General features: G+C 40.5%; 1 protein-coding gene across 2 annotated transcripts in view; it reads left to right on the top strand.

The window, feature by feature from the left end:
• The window catches only part of LOC115456489 (S-adenosyl-L-methionine-dependent tRNA 4-demethylwyosine synthase-like), a 347,580-nt gene that overhangs the window by 49,065 nt on the left and 273,897 nt on the right, over window positions 1-24,618 (top strand). For both annotated transcript variants that reach the window (XM_030185600.1, XM_030185602.1), the window contains exon 8: window positions 17,108-17,234. In XM_030185600.1, coding sequence (XP_030041460.1) covers window positions 17,108-17,234 — 127 coding nt within the window. The remainder of the gene's footprint in view (window positions 1-17,107; window positions 17,235-24,618) is intronic.

Consider the following 24,618-nt stretch of genomic DNA (forward strand, 5'->3'; position numbering starts at 1 on the left):
AAAACTGGTTAAAAGAGAACAGAGAGTAGGGTTAAATGGTCAGTATTCTCAGTGGAGAAGGGTAGATAATGTGGTTCCCCAGGGGTCTGTGCTGGGTCCGCTGCTTTTTAACATATTTATAAATGATCTAGTTATAGGAGTAACTAGTGAGGTAATTAAATTTGCTGACAACACAAAGTTATTCAAAGTTGTTAAATCGCAAGAGGATTGTGAAAAATTACAAGAGGACCTTGGGAGACTGGACATCTAAATGGCAGATGACGTTTAATGTGATCAAGTGCAAAGTGATGCATGTGGGATAGAGGAACCCTAATCATAGCTACTTAATGTAAGGTTCCATATTAGGAGTCACCGACCAGGAAAGGGATCTAGGCGTCGTCGTTGATGATACATTCAAACTCTCTTCTCAGTGTGCGGCAGCTAAGAAAGCAAATAGAATGTTAGGTATTATTAGGAAAGGAAAACAAAAATGAGGATGTTATAATGCCTTTGTATCACTCCATGGTGCGACTGTACCTCGAATATTGTGTGCAATTCTGGTTGCCGCATCTCAAAAAAGATATAGTGGAATTAGAAAAGATACAGAGAAGGGCAATACAAATGATAAAGGGGATGGGATGATTTCCCTATGAGGAAAGGCTAAAGAGACTAGGGCTCTTCAGCTTGGAGAAAAGACGGCTGAGGGGAGATATGATAGAGGTCTATAAAATAATGAGCGGCGTGGAATGGGTAGACATGAATCACTTGTTTACTATTTCCAAAAATACTAGACTAGGGGGCACGCAGTGAAGCTACAAAGTAGTAAATTTAAAACGTATTGGAGAAAATATTTCTTCACTCAACATGTAATTAAACTCTGGAATTCGTTGCCAGAGAATGTAGTAAAAGCAGTTAGCAAGGTTTAGAAAAGGTTTGGGTGGCTTCCTAAAGGTAAAGTCCATAGACCATTATTAAAATGGACTTGGGGAAAATCTACTGCTTATTTCTAGGATAAGCAGTATAAAATATACTGTTTTGGGAGCTTGCCGGGTACTTGTGACCTGGATTGGCCACTGTGGCAGGTTGCTGGGCTTGATGGACCTTTGGTCTGTCCCAGTGTGGCTATACTTACGTACAAAAAAGATATAGTGGAATTAGAAAAGATACAGAGAAGGGTGACAAAAATGATGAGGGGGACAGGATGACTACCCTAATAGTGGAACGGGTAGAAATGAATTGCTTGTTTATTCTTTCTAAAAATACGGGGACTAGGGGGCACACAATGAAGCTACCAGGTAGTAAATTTAAAACAAGTTGGAGAAAATATTTCTTCACTCGGCGTGTAATTAAACTCTGGAATTAATTGCCAGAGAATGTAGTAAATACAGTTACCTAGCAGAGATTTAGAAAAGTGTGGACAAGTTCCTAAAAGAAAAGTCCGTAAGCCATTATTAAGAAGGACTTGGGAAAATCCACCACTTATTCTTGGGGAAAAGCAGCATAAAAGTTTTTTATTGTTCTGGGATCTTTCCAGGTATTTATGACCTGGGTTGGCTACTGTTGGATACTGGGCTTGATGGACCATGGTATGTCCCAGAATGGCAATATGTTCTTACATTATGGGACAACATGGAAAATTATTTTTACATTATGAAAAGTGGTACCATATACTGAAGGTTCTTCCTCTTTTTGAATGTTCTGCATTCACTAATTTGTTTTCCATTTTCTGAAAGCAATTTCTCAGTTATTTGAAGATAGAGAACCATGATGCATTCAAAATGAATAAACATAAAACAAGTGGATTCTGCTTGAGAAACTGTAGAAATGTCTTTAGTTCAAATGATCATTAGTTGCTGAAATGAAAAACTGTATAACCTTCTAACCGGAGCTGAGGAAAGAGCCAGATCAGGCTTCAGTGTCTGTCAAGATAAACTGTAATTCTATCATGAGATGATTGCCTTGGGGAAGCTTTTTTATATTTAAAATGAAGTAATTTGCATTAAAGTGGAACAGGTCAGAGTGTGTTTTGCTGCTTTTACATGCTGATGTCTTCACTTAGCTGCACTTTATGCCTGTTCCATTTTCTTACTGTATCTAACAGGTAAACATGCAAGGCTTGATAAGAGCATATTTTTTTGGAAGTTGTGCCTAAACAGCATCTGTATCTCCTATCAAGTTCTCTCTTTGTTGTGCCTCAAGGTACCATCTTAAAATGATAGGCGACCACTTGAGCAGACAGGACTTGTTTGGCTGAGGACAGGCCTTTCTTGGCTTTTAGATGAGACTTAGCTTGTGTACAGTATGGAGGGATTGATGCCTTGCCAGTTGATGCTCATCTTTTATACTGGGGACGTGATTGATATTTTGTTAAAGCAGCAGGATTAAATTTTTTCTGTTTGAAAAATGTAACACAGTAAGATGACATGCTAGCTTTGTGGGAGCTTTTTTTTTAATTATTTTATTTTAAGTTTCACAATTCATTAAGGAATTTAAATCTTGTTCAAACACCATCGAGACTTGGGAAAAATCCACAATTCCGGGAATAACATGTATAGAATGTTTGTACGTTTGGGAAGCTTGCCAGGTGCCCTTGGCCTGGATTGGCCGCTGTCGTGGACAGGATGCTGAGCTCGATGGACCCTTGGTCTTTTCCCAGTATGGCATTACTTATGTACTTATGTACTTATGAGACTAGTAAAGTTTTCCTTTCCAGAACTGTAGTATCAGACTGTTCAAGAAAATCGGTCAGATTTTGTAAACCATCAGTTCCTTTCAATTTTTCTCCACACTTTAAGTCAGGAAGGTAATATACTTTACTAAAAGGAGGAATCAGGTCTGGAGAATATTGAAGCACTTCAGTCAAGAATTTTTTAAACATTGCAGCCGCTGTTAATTCTACAGCTCTTGGAAAGTTCAGAAGGCGTAGATTTAAACGCCTATTATAATTTTCAAATTGTTCAATCTTTCGGTGTATCATTAATTTATCCTTGATAAGCATATCAGTTTTAGCTTTTAGATTAAAGATATCCGTTTGGGCAGCTATATTCACTTTTTCCGAATCCTTCTTAAAGGTCTCGAAGGCAGTAGTCAATAAGTCTAATTTACTCATGATTGGTGCAACTGTTGCTGTAAGTGTTTGTATCGCAGCCCAGATAGATTCTAAGGTTATCGCCTCGAGAGCTTGCTGCTCGGTGTTAATATCTTTCCCCAGCATTTCAGTTTGAGCTCCGGCAGAAAGAGTTCCCCTCACGCCAACCGGATGCTTCCAGAACATCAAGCTCGCTTCTGAGACCAGCTGGGCAAGGCGGAGGATTTAATTCCGGCGAGGACAATGTTGTTACACTTCCCTGTGAGAACGGCGTTCCACCTACGTCTCCCACCGCGGGAACACTCAAGCCGGCCGACCGTGGAGTGCTGGTGGCGTACCTGTTGAGCGTCGTCTGACACAGAGCGGCTTTCGGAGCAACTGCTGGTAAGCTCTTAACTGCTCCTTTCAGCTTAGTGTGCGGCATTTGAGGCATAAAAGAAAAATGTAGATCGAAGAAAAAAAAAAAAACGTTGCACCACGGAAAAGTTCAGAAGCTAGAGAGGCGTCCTTCAGTCAATCCGCCATCTTGACACGCCCCAGCTTTGTGGGAGCTTGAACACCTCCCCAGTATTAAGCAAACTCCTCCACTGTACAGTGGAGAGATAATTAATGTTGAGCATAGCATTGCCAATCATTTTGGAAAGTTGGTTCCAAAATGCTTATTACCATATTCTGAGCTGAACTGCTGGAGCTGTATTATTATTATTTTGTTGGATCTTAATATGATTGCATAAGTATTGCTGGCAGATATATACTTGGTTCACTGGTGTTATTTACAATTATGATTGCAGTTTGCACTTTTTTGGCATGTGATTGACCCACCCCTGGCAAACCAGACCAGAATCTGTCATAGTTTGCTGTCCCTGCTAATGTTGCTGGTTGTTGTGGCTGGCTTGAAGGCTTGATTTCATGTAGACAGAATGGGAGGAATACAGAAAGGTACTATTGCTAATTGGTACTTTTCCTACGGATTTGCTGTTCACCACTGGAGGTCACTGGAGGAAGAGATACCAATAAGAGCTTAATGTTCATGTGAGATAAAATTTAGAGGAAGTGATGATACAAAGAACACTATGGGGTGCATCTGTGCATCTTTTGGGGAGGTGTGAGGTGGGCTGGGAAGGCTAGAGACAGATTTCAGAATTTCATTAAAGTACCATTAGCCATATAACAAATCTGGAAGCATGAAAAGACAAACTAAAATACACACTTTTTTGTTTGTTTGTTTGTTATATATTTCAAACCACCGAGTCCCATAATTAGTGAGAATTTGTGGGTTTTCAGTAGCTTTAGTAAAGTGATTCTGGTTAAAACAGGCAGTTCCATTTAAATGCTAGAGGTATCCCCCTTATAGTGACTGTGAATATAGGCATACTGGTGATCAGGTAGTATTGTAAGACATATGGACAGTAATTTTATAACAGAGTTCCCCTGGCTAAGAGGCCAAGTAGGCACCTACTTAGGTGTTATTTTAAAAAGATACATAGTTGCCTATGGGGCTCATTTTCAAAGCACTTAGACTTACATAGTTCCATAGGTTACTGTACAACTTTGTAAGTCTAAGTGCTTTGAAAATATGCCTCTGTAGCTTCATAAAATATTACTCTAAGGCAATGCCTCTCAACCCAATCCTAAAGGCACACCCAGCCATTCGGGTTTTCAGGATATCCACAATGAATATGCGTACAAGAGATTTGCATGCACTGCCTCCTTTGTATGTAAACAGTCTCCATGCACATTCATTGTGTATATCCTGAAAACCTGACTGACTGGGTGTACTGAGGACTGGATTGAGAAGCATTGCTCTAAGGTGCAGAAATTGCACTTTGAATGCAGACAGATATTTCAAAGCAGCTGAAGAGCAGGTGTAAATATTTGCACGTAAATTTTGTAGGTACTAGAGAACGACTGAAATGGATTCTTAGTTTCAGCGAAAACCGAACCAGCAACCGAAATTTGCAGTTTGGTTTCAGCGGAAACTGACCCCTCACACCCCCTTTGCAATCATTCTTGGCCTTCCACCTCCCTCGAGTGATGGGTGGAGTGTGGTGGTGGTGGTGATGGGTAGTTTGGGTGATGAGAGTGATCAGGAGGGGGGAGGAGGGTTTTGTTTCAGCCGAATATATATTTTTGGAAAGTGTATACAAACAATTCATGTCTACCCATTCCACTCCACTCAGTATTTTATAGACCTCTATCATATCTCCTTCAGCCTTAGCCTCTTTAGCCTTTCCTCTTAGCAAAGTCATCTTATCCCCTTTATCATTTTCATCATCCTTCTCTTTATCTATTATGTTAGCTCTTGAGCAAGTGCAGTGGCTCCAGATAGCTTTTAGAAGTTGCTTTAAAATTGTAGTCTTGATCCAGAAAGTACTTCATACCAGCTTTCCTATTTACATCTCTGACCTTATTCCGTACCACTCCATTTATCCTATTCGCACTCAATGTATTAACCAGTTGATTATGCCATCCTCTTTTTTTTCCTTCCTTTGCCTAGATACAGCCAGACTGTCTGCTTTCGTAGTCCTTGATCCTTCAGAATGTGAATCATACTGTCCTCACTTAAGAGACAAGCCTAAGGCTCTGGGTTTCTTGGGGAACATCAGCTCTCTCCTTTCTCGCTTTACTTTGTCAATTGATTGTAGTTCTCTTTTTCTTTCATTTGTCTTTTATTTTAATTTTTATTGTAAACTACTTTGGTATGTCCTCATGGAAGATTGAGAAGCAAGATAATAAGACTTCAAATAACCTAAACTGAACTTTGTAGGAGCAGGGAAAGAACAAGAGTTCAGTTAGTAGACATTGCTGGGTATGTTGAGCTTTGAGAGAGAGGATTCAGCTTTGGTGATGATATTGGAACGTTTACGTAGAGAGCTTGGGTGCTGCACTTTCTCCTTGTAGATTCACATTATCTTTTTTTCTTGTTTATTTTCAAAAGGCATAACAGATAAGATGTGAAGCACGGTTGTCCCTTCTGTGTTTATCATCGGTGCAACACAAACAACATCCATTAAAAATGTACCAACTCTTTTCTCTCTCACCACCTCATTTTCCATCTCAATCAATGGGAGTATCATTATTAGCTTTTCCCAACCAAGTAACAAGGGGTTGTCAAATATTACCTTTATATATCTTCTTTTTATTTTACTACAACAAGTTTAGATATGCTATGTATGTGCCACATTCTAATATAAACCTCTGTCCATTGAGGCACTCCAGTTTTTTCTAAGCCCTAGTAAGAACTAGCCTTGCTACTGTTAAATACATTCAAATTAAGCAGTTCTGTTCATCTGATAGTTCTGACATAGATTGGTTTAATAGACAAAAATACTGTCCCAGATTGGCTTCTCCAGCCTTGTGTGCAATTCCTTACAGGTACACTCCCAATATGTCTTTACCAGTGGGCAGGTCCACCAGATATGAATAAAGATCCCTTGCATGCCTCGCTGTCTCCAACATAGTAACGTAGTAACATAGTAGATGACGGCAGAAAAAGACATGCACGGTCCATCCAGTCTGCCCAACAAGATAAACTCACATGTGCTACTTTTTGTGTATACCTTACCTTGATTTGTACCTGTCCTTTTCCGGGCACAGACCGTATAAGTCTGCCCAGCACTATCCCTGCCTCCCACCACTGGTTCTGGCACAGACCGTATAAGTCTGCCCAGCACTAACCCCGCCTCCCAACCACCAGTCTCGCCTCCCACCACCGGCTCTGGCACAGACCGTACAAGTCTGCCGAGCACTATCCCCGCCTCCCAACCACCAGTCCCGCCTCCCGCCACCGGCTCTGCCACCCAATCTCGGCTAAGCTCCTTAGGATACATTCCTTCTGAACAGTATTGGATATTGCAGGGTAGTTTGCACAATCTGTCCGGTGTGTAGTACCAACAGTATGTTCTGTTTTTCTTGGTCTTATGAATAGATATTCAATATGATAATAAAGCTTGGAATAACCAGTGCTATATGTAGGATGCAGGTTATGGTTTGTAGACTAAAGATTAGAAAGGTCTCTATGCAATGTGTATTCTTGCGATAGTTCAAGTTCTAATGCTATGAGATTGTAAATTGGGTGCACTCTCCTTCCTAAAGACATTTGGATAAAACAGCTTCCTCCTGACTGTTATACAAGATATTTCAAGGGGAATATCTTTTTATATGACTTACAAATGAAATGTGAGAATCTAGGTTTTTAATAGGTAGGAATGGTGTCCAAAAATATCATTGTCTGTGGTTAGTTTAAGGTAATATTGTAGATTGTAATGTGGTGTGCCTTCCCTGTCCTCTAAAATAATTCCCATCATTTGAGTGTATCAGATTTTGCAATCTAATACACCTGCTTTTGGCATTCATGGCCATGGCCATTAGTCACTCATCTCTTATCTTATATTAGCTGGAAGAGTTGTTTCCGTGCCAAACTGTACCTTGCAGTTCAGATTCCTTTGTTAACCTTTACACTCACAAACTGTATTTCTTGAAGAATGATCAGTTTTTGCCATGCTGAGAGTTAAGAGAATTTACGCAACTGTTGGATTCATGCAGGTTTCTTTTTTTGTTAGTGATTTAAGTTTTTATAGTTCAGAAGTTGATTGCCATCTTCACTGGAAGAAAATGTTTAGCAATTGCGCAAGATTTCTAAGTATTTTTAACAGGATGGCACGAGGAATAGATTAATGGGGAAAATTTATTTTTGAATCTAAAGTTATATACAGTTATTGAAAACTTCACATCTGTGGGAAAACAGTATATAGCGTCAGATCAGCTGTAACAAAGCAGCATGCTATAATTATTTATTTGGATTTATTTATCGCCTTTTTGAAGGAATTCACTCAAGGTGGTGTACAGTAAGAATAGATCAAACATGAGCAATAGGCAATTACAGCAGTAAAAGCATTGAAATAACAATACAAAGTATGACATGGTATACTACTTACAATGTGAACACAATATGTAATAGAACATTATAATTGATAGTGAAGGGTAAAGCAAAGATGGAACATATAGATAGGTAAGAGAGTAAGAAGAGTTAGAGAGTAAGGTGACTGATTTAAAGAAAGTTGCACATGAGGTCAGAGAGATGGTTAAATATTATCTCAGCTAGGGTAGGAGTGGATAAACATGTCCCGCTGCAGTATGTGCAGCCCGAGTCACTCCTTGTGTGTGAGAGTGAGACTAACACATTAGTTACTCTTCTTCCATTAAAGGCTTGATTGAAGAGCCAAGTTTTCACCTGCTTCCTGAAGTAGAGGTAGTCTTGTGTTAAATAATCCCTTAGCAGTACGCTTGCAGTCACAGAAAAAGGTTGAAATTAGCATGAATTGGAAATAAATGCAGAAAGATTTAGGGGGCCTTTTACTAAGCTACATTAAGTGCTAACGCACGTCTAAGCAACTTAAGATGGTGTACCATAGGACATGCTCAGCTGTCTTGCGGTAAATGCCAAATTAGCATGCACTAACCATTCGCTAAAATCATTTTTTTGAGGGGGCTTGTCGGGGGGTGGGAGTGGAGAGTGGGCATTCCTCCAGTAATCAGTTTGCACAATTACATTACTGTGCGCTAACTGGTTAGTGCAGGATTATTGTGTGAACCCTTACTGCCTACAAAATAAGTGTCAATAAATGCTCACGTGCTAATTTTTTTAAATGGCCACACGCTAATGGCAACATTAGTGAATGGCCATTAATATAACAAATTGGCCATTTTACAGTTGCGATAAAAAAGTCCTTAACTCATGTGAAAAACCTACGCAAGGGCACTGCATCTTAGTAAAAGGACCCATTAACAATAACATTACATTTCAAAGGACTTATATTTGTGAGAAAGTCAAAGATTATCAGTGACCTTTGTTACCTTTCGCTCCTGCCTTTATCCCTTTACCCATGCTTACGACCTAGTTATGAAATTTTCAGAAGGGATGCCGAGTTAGTCTAGAGTTGTAGCATGACGGAGGCTTGTGGTACCTTTTACTGATTAATGAATTTATTGAGGCATCAGACAAAGTAGACTCTCTTGTCCTAGAAAGCTTATGCCTCAATACATTTTGTTAGTTTATAAAGGTGCCACCAGTCTCTCTCTTGTTTTTATTTTTTTTTTAATTTTTATTGAAACGTCAATCAACAATAATACTGCATAGTACATAGTGTCTCATGTATACCATGCTATTATCAAGCAAAATGCATCTATTGCCTCTCATTTTTAAAATCTGGTTGATTCTAAACTAGTTAAACCCAGTGTTAAATCTTCACTGAACTGGCGAAGGAAATGTAATTAATAAGGTCAGTTTGTTTGACCCTTATTTCTATATATTCAGGTGGATTAATATGGCAATACTTTGCTCACTATGTATATACATTTTAAGATTCCTATTTCTCCTAGTTATAAATTTTAAAGGATGGTTCTCCTCAGTGGGCATCGTTTTCCTGTGGGAAAATGACAGGGATAACTTCATGGAGACTTTCCTGATCCAGGGATAGGTTGGGGGAGACAACTATGTGAGTATTTTCAAAACTATGTGTGTTTGGGCTGGAAAGAATATCCTCAGAAACAGCAGGCAAAATTTTCTGTGGGTGCTTCTTCCTAAGATAGTTCTGAAAAGAAAAGTGCATATAATTTTTCTTTTTGAGAATTATTGCAAAGCCTGTGTTTTTAAAGTATCCACTGACCTTAAACCTGTATGTACTGTTTTGAAAATTGCCCCCTTCAAGGTGATCCAAGATTCTCTGTGGGAATATTTACCTTCCTGGTGGTCTTCATAGGGGACTGAGGTAGAGAATGACACGGGGACAGTTTGTACCCCTCCCTGCCCTGTCCCCAGGAGCTCTGTCTGATCCCATCCGCACAAGCCTCAAACAGTTATTTTATATTTAAATCATTTTATTAAAGTATAAAAAGAAACAATATTCTGTACAACTGTCATTTTATTTTGATATTTAATTTCTTTATTGAATTTTCAAGATTTACAAGATAAACTTATAAATGGAAATGCAGCAGTAATACTTTACATGGGTTGCTATACAACAACATTCAAAGTTATTTTAAAACAATGAAAATGTTATTTAGCATACCCTAACAAAGTTAACTATGAAACTTAATCTACTTTCTTAGACCACAACAGTATTGGGGGAGGGGGGGAGTAATGCAATAAAGGAGATAAAAGTAAAAGAAATTCAGTACCGAAGTAAATGGCCTGGCTCATCCCCCATCATAGTTCCACATCCGTAATACATTCTACACATTACTTGGACAGCTTTTTAGCATCTATAAACATTTTCAGCTGGTCTGGTTCAAAAAAGATGTATTTGTTCCCTAAATATTTGATACAGCATTTACAAGGGTAAGCTAACAAAAATGTAGCCCCCATAGTTTTAACCTCTTCTCTATAAACAAGAAAAGCTCTCCTGCGATCCTGAGTAGTTTTAATCACGTCTGGAAAAATCCAGATTTTTTGACCATGAAAAAGTTTAGATGCGTTCTTGAAATAAAGTCTTAGTAACACTTTTAAATCCTGCTCAAAGACAAAGGATATCAGTAGTGTCCTTTGAGCAGTTATTTCTGAGATAGATTCTTCCAAAAACGCGGATAGATCCTGCAGATTTATTTCTGGACCTTGATTATTATCGATTGGATTCACCTTGGAGAGTTTATCAGGCAAATAGTAAACTCTATTAATAGGTGGTATTGCGGAGTGAGGGTAAACCAAAACTTCCGTTAAGTATTTTTTCAAGAAATCCATTGGAGCGATTCCAATTGAAAAGGGGAAATTCAATAACCTCCAATTTAATCTTCTATTATAATTTTCTAAATATTATAATTTTAAGCAAGTTTTCATTTTGTCTTTTATCAAAGTATCTGTAACAGATTTTAATGATGTTATTTCAGTTTTTTGATTGAATTGTTCCAGTCTTAACAGTTTCCAAGGCTGATGTTAAAGAATGAAACTTATTTACCAGCAATGCTGTATCCTGGGAGGTTTTTGTGACCGCAGATGTTAATTGCTGAATAGCTGTTCAAATAGAATGCAGAGTCACCGCTTGGGGAACCATTGGTTCTATGATCGCACCATCTGCGTCCTGGGGAAGAGCTCTTCCGTCTAAGGCCCTCTGGTTACCGACTTCCGGTCCCATCGAGTCCTCTTCGCTCATCCGAAGGGCTACAGGGCAAAGTGGCGGGTTAAGCTCTGGTGGGGGAATGATGTCTCTGTCCCAAGTGGAAACACCGCTCCTCCGACGAATCCAACAGCGGGATCCCTCTCGCCGGTATCCACAGGGGTGCTCGTGGCGAACTGCAGGAGCGTTCGCTGACCTGGGGGCAGTGATTGGGCCGACGGTAGAACACCCTTCACTGCACCCTTCCTCTTTGTGTGCAGCATATTGAAAAAAGGTAATACAGAAAGGGAGATCAGCTTCAGCGTCCGCAAAGCCTCAGGCACGAGCCGCCATCTTGACTCCTCCCCTGAAGGCAATCACAACTGACAACTGTCATTTTATAAATCACAACTAATACAGAACATGGATCAACCCCCCCCCCCCCCCCCCCCCGTCTTCCCTCCCCCCTCACAAATATCCCCTCCACTATTGGAAAAACTGAACAAGCCAAATTACTACAGAATTCTACATAGAAAATTCATGCTAACAGAATACCTCGGTCACACACAACACAAATGCCAAATATATAATAGCTGACCAAAAATGATAACATATATTAAACGAAAACCCCAAGAAGCCACACCAAAGAAATAGAAAGAGATGCATTTCCTCCTATACTGTGCAAAATATAAAGATCACACATGCCAGGGATGCTGTTAGGGGAGTGCAACTAGGACAAATGCCCCATGGCCAGAGAGAGCTGGAAACTGAAGAAGACGTGGTCTGTTAGTGGGCTTTGGGGTCTCCTCCCAGATTTGTTCCCTGAGCCCCAACCACGTCTAACACCAGCTCTGGCAGGATACACAATCGCACATATTCTAATCACAAAATATCTTTTGTTGTCTGGACACTATCTCTGTGTACCTAGCATCTCTGTGTCCCTTATACTTCCCTGCCCAGCATCTCTGCGGTGCAGTAAAATGTTTTGCTCCCTCGGTAAATGCGTTAATTTTTCTTTTTATGACTGATTTACCGCGGGTTACCGCATGTCCCCATCCCCATGTCATTCTCTAGGTTGAAGTACTATCAGACAGATAAGGTTCTTTGGTTATAATAGAGCCCCCCACCTACTCCCCAAATCTTTTTCCAACTTATAACCAAACCCCAAAAGGAAGAAATATCATCACTATTTATTTTTTATTTTTGTTACATTTGTACCCTGCGCTTTCCCACTCATGGCAGGCTCAGTGCGACTTACATGGGGCAATGGAGGGTTAAGTGACTTGCCCAGAGTCACAAGGAGCTGCCTGTGCCTGAAGTGTGAATTGAACTCAGTTCCCCAGGACCAAAGTCCACCACCCTAACCACTAGGCCACTCCTCCACTCAGAGTACAGACTCAGAAGGTCTGTACTCTTATGACACTCTGAAGTTCCACACACATACATAACAGTGGCGTAGCCAGACCTGACATTTTGGGTGGGCCCAGAGCTAATATGGGTGGGCACTATGTATATAAGTATGAGTAGTGTTTCTTAGAATACTACAAAATAATGCCTTAGAATGCATTTGATCATGAATTTCTAAGTAGTCTGCCCAACAGCTGACCTACACCAACTTAAATCACATACATACTTAATAGAAAAAAAACAATATTTTTATATAGTTACATTATCCCGTATCTTAAACTTGACCAGACACAAGTCTACTATAATGGCAAACACCTCAACATATGACAAGATATCCACTATCCATCCTGTAGCTAGGCAATAGCTCTACTCTACCCCACCCCTCCCTGTAGCCCAACATCAGCCCTGTCCTAAGCCCTACCCATCCCCCGTCTTGCATCTCCCCTGCCCTTCCTAATCTCATCCCACCCCACCTTAAAGCACACTAGCATTAAATCTAAAACATTTTGTATTTTAATGTCCTGCGCATGGCAGAGCCCACCTTCACCCAGAAACCCACCTACATTAATATAAAACTTTTTTTTTTTTAAATCCTGGGCTCTGCAGTACCCAGGCCCAGGTTAAAATAATTTTTTTTACGTTTTTGTATTTAATGTTGGTGGGTTTCTAGGTGGGGATAGGCTCTGCAGTGCCCAGGTTAAAATTAAAAAAGAGACCATCCACACCAACATGAAATCTACAACCTTTTTTTAAACCCACCAGCAGTCCAGCATTACACATAATAAAAATTAAAACATTTGGTTTTACCTGGGCTTGAATGTTGGTTTCTCAAATGACTGTAGTTATGCACTTGGAGCAGAGCACTGCAGACTGGGCTGAATCCTGTACCTGGCCCTGTTTGTGGCAGCGAGGGAGGGCAAAAGTAAAAAAATGGATACAGCAGGATCCTTGGGATCTTCCCAGGCTTTTACACCGTCCCGCGGGGGAATGCTGAGGCCCGTCTGAGGCTGAATCTGAGGAGGGTGCGCAGACGGGGCCCAGCTGCCGGAAGCGCTCCAGGGCCTGCTCAGCCACCTCGGGTTGCTCCAGCGTCGTGTGCACCAGCGCCGCCACCGTGTACACGCCGGCCCCGCCCAGCAGGAAGGCGGCGTGGGTCTCGGGCTCGACGTCGGCCGCCCGCAGCGGGGCTTCCAGGAGGCAGTGCGCAGGTAGCGCGAGAGGTGGGGCGCGAAGAGCAGGTGCAGGCTGAGGACTGGAGGTAGAGCATGTAGGCCACGCCGTACAGCCCCCCGCCTCCAATTGGAGAAGGACAACCAATTGGGCGGGCCTGAGCCAAGAATGGGTGGGCCTGGGCCCACCCAGGCCCACCCGTAGCTACGCCCCTGATACATAAAACATATTTAGGTAAGTACCACGTCAAGACTCCCTAGTCTTCTCAAAGTGAGTTAAGAACCCCGCTTCGGTCCCTGGGTGACAGTCTGTAAGTATATTTCCTAGATAGACAAGAAAACCTTCTTAAGCTTGATGGATGTCCTAGCTCTATTCCTTTCCATCAACATCAGAGCATGAAATTTATTACACCATGCCCAAAAAGAGGGCAAATCAGATACTGTCCAAACTCCAAAAATTAATTTTTTTATTGACTATTCCTAATTATTTGGTGACCTGCCCTGCCCAGCCGTGCAATAACCTCAAAACGTTCCAAAAGGAACCCACTGGTGAAACTGGTATAGAAGATTGCAATTTTGTCGCCAAATAATTTATTATAGATTTCTAGAATGACTGTATGCTAGGACATTCCCACAAGGCATGAAACAGTGAATTCACCTCTGTATGGCATTTCTGGCAAAGAGGAGAGTCTATTTTCTACATTCTAAACAACTGTTCTTGGGTGACATAAGCTCGATGTAATATACAAAATTGACATTCCCTTAGGTCTGCATTAATAGTAAAAACCGCAACACAGATCAGCTTCACTGAAATCATTGTTGATACTAATCAAAACCCAACCAGTGAAGAGTGACTTTGCAAGGAGGAAAACAGATCTCATACAACTGTGGCATATAAAGAAAAAAATGCTTTTGTTTAGCGATTCTTCTGCACACAGTGCAAAAAGTAATCATTGGATCAAAAAAAACCCCTGAAAATATTTTTGTATTTTTTTTATTTTGCAGTATAAAATCTTCTTATCTTACATATTATCATTCAGGCATGTCATCAGCACTGCCCCTCAGTCATTTCTAAATGGTGCTAATCAAAACGCACTTGACCTTAAAAATAAAGAACTTATCTTTGTGGTGCTGTGCAGTTCATGTGAAGCATGGTTACACCCCAGCTGGCTGATTTAACATTGGCGGTCCCATCGGTCCCGTTTCGCATCCGCTTCTTCAGGAAACCACACTGATGACCATTTTGGTTCTAAAACAATAAAAAAAAGTTTTTTCTTGTAACACAGACTATGAACTAAAAATGATCATGCCAAAAGAAAACACAAAGAAATCTAAAGTCAGCTGCTTCCCAGTCAAAAATTGCCACGTCATTATCAGTTGATGACAGAACAACCAATGAAAGTTCAAAAACAAAAATAAGAAACAAGAACAAAAAAATCAAATTAAACAAGCAGACTACAAGAATGCTGTCCAATTCATAGTTGAATTCAATCCATGAGGTTCCAAAGATTTTAAACGAAATTCCAGCGCTCTTCAATTTGCAAAAGCCTCTTGCTGTGATCTCCCCCTCATACGTGGTTAGCAACGCTGTCAATCACCCAACACTTAAGCGCATCAAAACTGTGCTGCAGATCTTTGCAATGGGACACCAAAGGTGCCCCCAATGTTTGGTTAGTCACACAAGATTTGTATTCACTCAAACGTATAGTTAACCTCCTTTCAGTTTTGCCAACATATAGCTTCCTACAAGTACATTAAAGAACATATACCACATAATCAGATCCACACGTGGTCTGGTGTCTCAACTTGTATGTCTTGCCATCCACAGGATTAAGAAATTCAGTACATTCGTAAGCCATAGTGCAATACGAGCAAGACCCACATTTCCTGTGGCCACCACTTACAGGGGTTTTTTTGAGCCATGATTACTTTTTACACTGTGTGCAGAAGAATCGCTAAACAAAAGCATTTTTTTCTTTATTTGCCACAGTTGTATGAGATCTTTTTTCCTCCTTGCAAAGTCACTCTTCACTGTCTGCATTAATAGTAAGACTTGGAATTAAATCTGTACACCATTTTGCATTGAATTAGACATATCTTGTCTTGGAGAAATCTGTATTAGGATTAAATGTAGTGTAGAAACTGAGAAGTGTTCTTCCTCGGCACCTGCAAAAAATGCTTGAAATTTAGTACTATGTTTGGCCTGTAACGCCTCTAGATCCAGGGAGGAGACCTAGTGTGAAAGCTGACTATAAGCAAAATTGTCTTTCACTCATATCAAGCTACCATCTCCTAATTGAGTTATATGTTTTATCTTTCCATTAGCTCCAAACACACTGGACAAACAATGTATTCCCTGACAACTCCAGAGGTGGAAAGTCTCATTGTCTGTGCCTGATGAGAAGGATGTGTTACCTTGAAGAGGCAACAAATCAGAAATTTCTGCAGATAGTTTCCAATAACCAGTAATTGCTCACCAAAGGTGTTGCAAAGGACAGAGCAGAATACTATTCCTCATGTTTGGAGGGAGCATGTGTAAGGGGGTGTGAAGCAGATAACTGAAGTGCCAGGGATTAAAATATTGTTTTTCAAGTTGTAAAGGCAAATCTAAAATCCAGTCACCCAAATGATGGAGCAAACACACCTGATTATATATCTTTATATCTGACAGTTCCTACCCACCCTCACGCCAAGAACCCCAGAACAATCTAAAAGGTGTTTTTGGTTTTCACCTGCCCCAATAAAATTTGGTTAATAACTTTTATAATATCTGAATACATTCTTCAAAAGTCTGCATACAAGCAATGTGAAAACTCTGTCATTCTAAATAACTGGGTCCTACCATGTAGACTGAGGGAGGTGTTTCTAAGCCAACAGAATTTTGGATGTAGATTGTAATAAATTATCTACATTTAACCTTTAGATCTGAGAAGTATGCATTATCAACTGTATTCCAAGGTATTTGAAAGAATGATCTGCTCATTTAAGAGGAAAGCCACTCTGCTACACCTGTGATTATACAGGTACCCCTTCAGTTTTTAAATTTGTACATTAGGAGGCAAACCATTGGTCCTTGTTATGTCAAACCTGATTTGGACACAGCCCTAAGAAAAGTAATTGCATTCTCAAAATTAATTCTTCATACTTTTAGATATGACAGACTTGGCTCTCTTAACAGTTTTCTTATCTGTTGAAGACCATTTTTTCCCTTTGTTCCCTGAGAAGGTTTTATGCAGGGCTCAGTTTACTATCTTGTAAACCACAAATCTTTACTTTCTTCAATTTAAATGCTTTACATCATTTGTAGCTGTCAAAAAGCCCTTTGCCTCAATATGAAAGTTATGTCTAAAATTTGGAAATTTATTTTGAGACAGAAAGAACGAGAGCTTGCAGAAAGGTCTGGGAAGGTCGGTCCATTTCAAGAGAAGAATGGAATGGGTGAAGATGGCGAAGCCAGAGAGATGATCACCCCGGCACTACGAGATGCTCTCAATAAACAAGGTAAGCACAGATAGTATTGTGGATGCAGTACTAGTAGTAGCAGTAGTAATATTTTGATGCTTTATATATTGTTTTGTACTTGGGCACTTGGCAGCAATTATATATAGCTATGATGAGTGCCTGTCTCTCTGAACTCTAGAGCTAGAGCTAACAGTGCCCATCTAACAGATCAGCGCTGAAAAACAGCACTCCAATGCTGAGAACAAATTGTAATCAAAGGGCTTACAATTTGTTCCCATACTTGTAACCCACCTGTATAGGTATGTTGCAGGATATAAATCATGAATTAAATGTGACCATTTTGTAGCTGCCTTCTAGATCAATTCCTCCAGTTTGTCTTACTCGTCACCTGAATTGTACACAGTACTCCAAATAAGGTCTCATCAGTGACAGAGAGGCATAATCGTCTCTGTGCACCCGAGCGATGGTAAAAAAAAAAAAAAAAGATGTAGTGAACCTTAAAAAACATTCTAGGATGAATCCTATGCCAAGTGAGACTTCCTAAAATATTGCAATCAAAAACTAGAATCGTGAACTGATGGCATCCTTCTGGCTTTTCCTTCTTCTCATACCTATTTGACTACCTTACACTACTCCGGGATCTGTCTTCTTTCATACACAGAAGAGCTTAGCCCAATGGAACATTACAAGGGGATTTTGTAGTCCAAATGCATGAACATGCATTTCTTAGCTGCCAAACTCTAGACCATTCCTCAATCTTTGCTAGAATCCTCCTCATCTTATTCACGTGTTGCAGATTTTGGTATCATACACAAAGAGACAAACCTTTCCTAGTTTAGCTTTTCTGTATTATTGATTACAAAAACACTGTAAAGAACCAACCATGAACTCAGTCCCTATTGCACTCCATTGATAGCTCCCCTTTCCTCAGAGTGAACTCTTTTTTTTTTTTTTTTTTTTTTTTTACTGCTACTCTTTCGTTGCATCCCACAACCAGTTTCTAACCCAGTCAGTCACTTTACTACTAATACTGCTTATCATTTCTAAAGCGCTACTAGACGTATGCAGCGCTGTACTCTTGAACATGAAGAGACAGTCAACTGCTCGACAGAGCTTACAATCTAATTAGGACAGACAAACAGGACAAACAAGAGATAAGGGAATATTAAAGTGAGGATGCTAAAGTAAGGGTTCTGAACAAGTGAATAAGGATTAGGAGTTAAAAGCAGCATCAAAAAGGTGGGTTTTAGCTTAGATTTGAAGACAGCCAGAGATGGAGCTTGATGTACCGGCTCAGGAAGTCTATTACAGGCATATGGTGCAGCAAGATAAAAGGAACGGAGTCTGGAGTTAGCAGTGGAGGAGAATGGTGCAGATAAGAGAGATTTACCCAGTGAATGGAGTTCCGGGGGAGGAATGTAGGGAGAGATGAGAGTGGAGAGGTACTGAGAAGCTGCAGAGTGAATGCACTTATAGGTCAATAAGAGGAGTTTGAACTGAATGTGGAAACGGATAGGAAGCCAGTGAAGTGACTTGAGGAGAGGGCTAATATGAGCATAATGACACTCATGGAATATTAGTCGTGCAGCAGAATTTTGAACAGATTGAAGAGGAGAGAGATGGCTAAGTGGGAGACCTGTGAGAAGCAAGTTGCAATAGTCTAAGCGAGAGGTGATAAGAGTGTGGATGAGGGTTCTGGTAGTGTGCTCAGAAAGGAAAGGGCGAATTTTGCTGATATTATAGAGAAAGAAACGACAGGTTTTAGTAGTCTGCTGAATATGTGCAGAGAAGGAGAGGGAGGAGTTGAAGATGACCCCAAAGTTACGAGCTGATGAGACAGGAAGGATGAGAGTGTTATCCACAGAAATAGAGAATGGGGGAGGAGGAGAGGTTGGTTTAGGGGGAAAGATGAGAAGCTCGGTCTTGATCATGTTTAGTTTCAGATGGCGCTGAGACATCCAGGCAGCAATGTCTGACAAGGCAGGCTGATACTTTGGCTTGGGTTTCGGCTGAGATTTCTGGTGTGGAGAGGTAGATCTCGGAGTCATCAGCGTAAAGATGATACTGAAAACCATAGGATGAGATCAGAGTACCAAGGGAAGAAGTATAGATGGAGAAAAGAAGGGATCCCAGGACAGATCCCTGAGGTACACCAACTGACAATGGGATAGAAGTAGAGGAGGATCCACTGGAGTATACACTAAAGGTACACTGGGAGAGAGAAGATGAAAACCAGGAAAGAACAGTCCTGAAATCCAAGTGAGGACAGCGTATCAAGGAGTAGGCTGTGATCAACAGTGTCAAAAGCAGCAGATAGATCGAGAAGGATGAGTATAGAATAGAGACCTTTTGATCTGGCCAGGAACAGATCATTGGAGACTTTAGCAAGCGTTGTTTCAGTTGAATGAAGGGGGCGAAAGCCAGATTGAAGTGGATCAAGAATAGCTTGAGATGAAAGAAAGTCAAGGCAACGGCGGTGAACAGCACGTTCAAGTATCTTGGATAGGAAAGGGAGGAGGGAGATGGGGCGATAGTTGGAAGGACAGGTAGGATCCAATAAAGGTTTTTTAAGGAGTGGTGTGACTATGGCATATTTGAAGGCATCAGGAACAGTCACAGTGGACAGTGAAAGATTGAGGAGTTGACAGTAGGAAAGATAGTGTTAAGTAGATGGGTGGGAATAGGATCAGAGGAACAGGTAGTTAGTTTCGAGGAGGAAATAAGATATGTAGTTTCCTCTTCAGTGATTTCAGAACAGGAAGAAAAGGAGGCAGGGGTTGGAGGGTTGAGAGAATGGAGCCATTCCAAAAGTATTCAGTTTTATAAGTTCCTTATGTGGAATTGTGTGAAAAGCATTGTTGAAATCCAAGTGAACCACATCTAGCATTGTCCACTGATCCAGTTCTCTGGTCATCCAATGAAAAGAATTGACTGATTCATGTGACAGGAACTACCTCTGGTAAAACTATGCTGCATTAGTAATATTGGAGTTCATGAGAAGAGATCAGTTTTCTCAGGAAAAGGGTGTAGAGAGAGGATTGGCCCGGACAGAGCCCTGAAACATACTAACCAATAGTGAGATGGCACTGAAAAAGGATCCACTAGTGGATGCACCAAAGTGTGCTGGGAAAGGATAGAGCTGAATCCTGAAATTCTTGAGGGAAGACAAAATGTTGAGGAGCAAGACATTGGTCGAATATCAAAAATGCAGTGATTAGATCAAGGTGGATAAAGATGGGATATAAATTCTTTGGCTCTGGTCATGAGGAGATCACTGGAGACCTCCAGGGCCATTTTGGTATAGTATAGAGGGTGAAATCCTGGGTTGAAGATGATCAAAAATATTCTGAGATGTCAAGACAGTGGAGATAGAAAGTCTGTTGAAGTAGTTCAGGCAGAAGGAAGAGGAGGGAGACAGGATTATATTTGGTAGAGTAAGAAGGGTACAGTGAATGATTTTTATTGAGGTTCTAATGATTTTTGAGGAGCCATATTGTCATCATATGTTTGAAGGCAGCAGGAAGGGTTGTCAAGGAAAATGAAAGATTGAAAATGCAACAGATGAAGGTGATGGCAGCTGGGGAGGTAGCTTAATGAAATTGGGTAGGAATAGGATAAGAGGGATAATAGTTAATTTACTAAGGAAGAAGGAGTGAAGTTTTCTGCTCTGTTCATAAGAGGAGGTAAGTTAGATCTGATTTCTGGATATTCATTAAATGTTGCTATATCAAGAAACTTCTTACATTATGACATAAAATACTATTTTTTTATTTTATATATATATATATATATATATATATATATATATATAGTTCTCTAACCGAGTGCATTATGTGCTGTAGGATCCAACTCCTCTATAATACACGTCTGCAACCATCATTGCACTGTGTCCCGCCATGCCTGCCTAATTGTTGAAATCGCTTAGCTGTTGATTCTGAAGTGTTCACAAATACCAAATTGTCAAATGAAGTTTTGACTTATCTGCAGGACAGGTGCTTCCAAACTGCTGCCACTCTGTGCTCATGGGAGAAGGATCCAAAAACAAAAAATCATATGCTTGCAATCCCAGTTTGTCGATTAAATTTTCTTTTTCAGCTTATGCTCAGTTTCATAACTCCACTTTGTTCTCTACATGGTATCCGTGTTTCACCCCTCCAGGTGTCCTCAGGAGAACTCAAGCTTATATGACTCACCGCCCCAATCACTGACATTGCAGAAAAATGCCGACACATGCGCATTACAGTTAGGCAGGCAGGAGAGGACAGTGCGATGATGGTTGGAGAAGTGTATTATAGAGGAGATGGATCCTACAGCATATAATGCACTTGGTCTGAGCACTATATTTATATATATAAAAAAATTGTTTAGTGTTTTATGTCATAATGTAAGAGGTTTCTTGATATAACAACAGCTAAGATTTAATGCCAAAAAATGCAGGGTCATGCATTTGTGCTACAAAACCCCAAGGGAATGGTACAGTTTAGGGAGTGAAGAACTTTTGTGCATGAAAGAAGTGGGACTTTCGTGTGAACATTTGTGATGATCTTAAGGTGGCCAAACTGATAGAAAAGTCGAGAGCAAAAGCTAGAAGGATGCTTGGGTGCATAGGGAGAGGAATGGCCAGTAGGAAAAAGGAGGTGATGATGCCTTATATAAGACTCTGGTGGGACCTCATTTAGAATATTGTATACATTTCTGGAGATCGCACCTTCAAAAAGATGTAAACAGGATGGAGTCTGTCCAGAGGATGGCTACTAAAATGGTCAGTGGTCTTTGTCATAAAGTATATGGTGACAGATTTAAAGATCTCAATATGTATACTTTGGAAGAAAGGCGGGAGAGGGGAGATATTATTGAGGCGTTTAAAAACCTACATGGCATGAATGCACAAGAGGTGAGTCTTAGTTGAAAGGAAGCTCTGGAATGAGGGGGCATAGGAAGAAGGTGAAAGGGGATAGACTCAGAAGTAACCTGAAGAATCTCTGACAACGAAAAGGATGTTATCAGTGCTGTACCACAGGGATTGGTCCTTGGGCCGGATCTTTTTAGCATCTTTGTGAGTGATATTGCGGAAGGACTGTGTTCGTCTCTTTGCAGACGATACCAAACTTTGTGATAGGGTAGACACCCCAGAGGGTGTGGAAAGTATGCCGACAGATCTGGCGAAGCTTGAAAAATGGTCCAGCAATTGGCAACTCAGATTTAATGCTAAAAAATGCAGGGTCATACACTTAGCTTGCAATAATCCAAGGTAAAGGTATAATATAGGGTGTGAAGTACTTCTGTGTACGAAAGAAGAGTGAGACTTGGGGGTGATTGTATCAGATGATCTCAAGGTGGCCAAACAGGTAAAAAAGGCAATGGTCAAAGCCAGAAAGATGCTTGGGTGCTTAGTGAGAGGGATGGCCAGCAGGAAAAAAGAGATGATAGCGCCCTTATATAAGTCTCTGGTGAGGCCCCATTTAGAATACTGTGTGCAATTCTGGAGACCGCACCTAGAAAAAGGTATAAAAAGGATAGAGTCGGTCCAGAGGGCAGCTACAAAATTGCTCAGTGGTCTTTTTCATAAAGCGTATGGGGACAGACCTAAGGCTCTCAATATATGTATACTTTGCAAGAAAGGTGGGAAAGAAGGGATAAGATAAAGACATTTAAATATCTCTGTGGCATTAATGTATAGGTGGTGAGCCTCTTTCAAAGCAAGGAAAACTCTGGAATGAGAGGGCATAGGATGAAGTTAAGAGGTTATAGGCTGAGGAGTAATCTAAGGAAATACTTTTTCATGGAAAAGGTGGTGGACGCATGGAATCACCTCCCGGTGGAGGTGGTGGAGACGAGGACTGTGTCTGAATTTAAGAAAGCATGGAACAGGCACGTGGGATCTCTTAGGGAAAGGAGGAGATAGTGTTTGCTGTGGATGGGCAGACTGGATGGGCCATTTGACTCTTATCTGCCATCATGTTTCTTCTTGAAAAGGGTGGTGAATTCATGGAATGGCCTCCTGGTGGAGGTGTTGGGATGAAAACTGTATCTTAATGCAATAAAACGTAGGAGAAGAACATAGTAACATAGTAAGTGACGGCAGATAAGGATCTGAACTGCCCAACAGTCACATTTATTATCAACTCAAGATTAAATCAACAATGAATGTGAGATTATATACTTGATCGTGGTCTTTCTTTAGTGCTTTTCTGGGACATAGTCCACCCTACTCTTCCTTATATTCCAACTACTAGAGTTGCCATCTAAGCCCACTCCAGCCTATCTGAATCTGTCACGTCATTTGCGGGACACAGTTCGTAAAAATCTGCCCAGCACTGTCCTCACGTTCCAAATTACTGGAGTCTTCGTTGAAGCCCTCTCCAGCCCATCCTAAACTGGATTTCTATATGTGGAACATAGACTGTACAAGCCAGCCCATCATCGGCCTTAGTTTTTACACCCAGAGTTGCCATCTAAGCACCACTTGACATGCAAACACGTATGCAACTCTTTAAGTTTTGCTTTTTATACCATTCATTTTCTAGTTAGAGTTCCTCTGTGTTCATCCCACGCCTCTTTGAATTCCGCCACCTTTTTTTCTCCTCCGCCTGCCTCTGGAGGGCATTTCAGGCATCAACCACCTTCTCCGTGAAAAAGAAGTTTCTGACATGGGATCTCTAAGGGAGAGGAAGGGACAGTAGTTGACATGGACAGGCAGACTGGATAGGCCATATGGTCTTTATCTGTCTTCATTTTTATCTGTTTCTATGCATGATTCTTTAAAGATTTTTACACCAGGGAAGCAAGGACACAGATTTTGAAGGGCTTAGTTAATTATGTTCGGACTTTTTTTTTTTTTTCTTGCATATCCATTAAATAATTACATATTTTTCAGTTGATAAATTTTGTGTTGGAAGATTTCAGTGATAAAGTTGCTCTTCAGAGGCAGAAATTCACTGGAATTAATCTTCATGATTTGGTTGAGATGATTTTGCTCTGATGAGTGCAGCAGAGACCAAGGTTAAAGGAAGGAAGCTCACTGTCTTCCTTGCTGCTCTGTTCAGAACTCTAGTACAGGCAAGGATATTTTTTACAGTAAGGTAGTTCAGTAGTATAATTTTGCCGTTGATCCTGCTTACTCTATTCAGTGGAAATAGAATAGCATATAATCAGTGTTCAATTGAAAGCCAGGTTTTGTTAGCATTGGCTTTTGTTTTAGGATATGAAAATCTTTGACAGCTTTGGTGACAGTGGCTACCCCTAATCTAATTAAAACTAGATAATTGTAATTACAGCAGAATGCAGATTAATTTACCAATTCATCACTGGTACAGCTGGCTTGGCCAATCTTTCGAGCATATTTTAGTTGTACAAAATTTATTGAGAGAGATTTCTAGTGCCTGACATTTTCAAAAGCTCATTTGTAGGGTCTCCTTGCTGA

This window comes from Microcaecilia unicolor, chromosome 13 (assembly GCF_901765095.1).
Source record: "Microcaecilia unicolor chromosome 13, aMicUni1.1, whole genome shotgun sequence".
Lineage (NCBI taxonomy): Eukaryota > Metazoa > Chordata > Amphibia > Gymnophiona > Siphonopidae > Microcaecilia > Microcaecilia unicolor.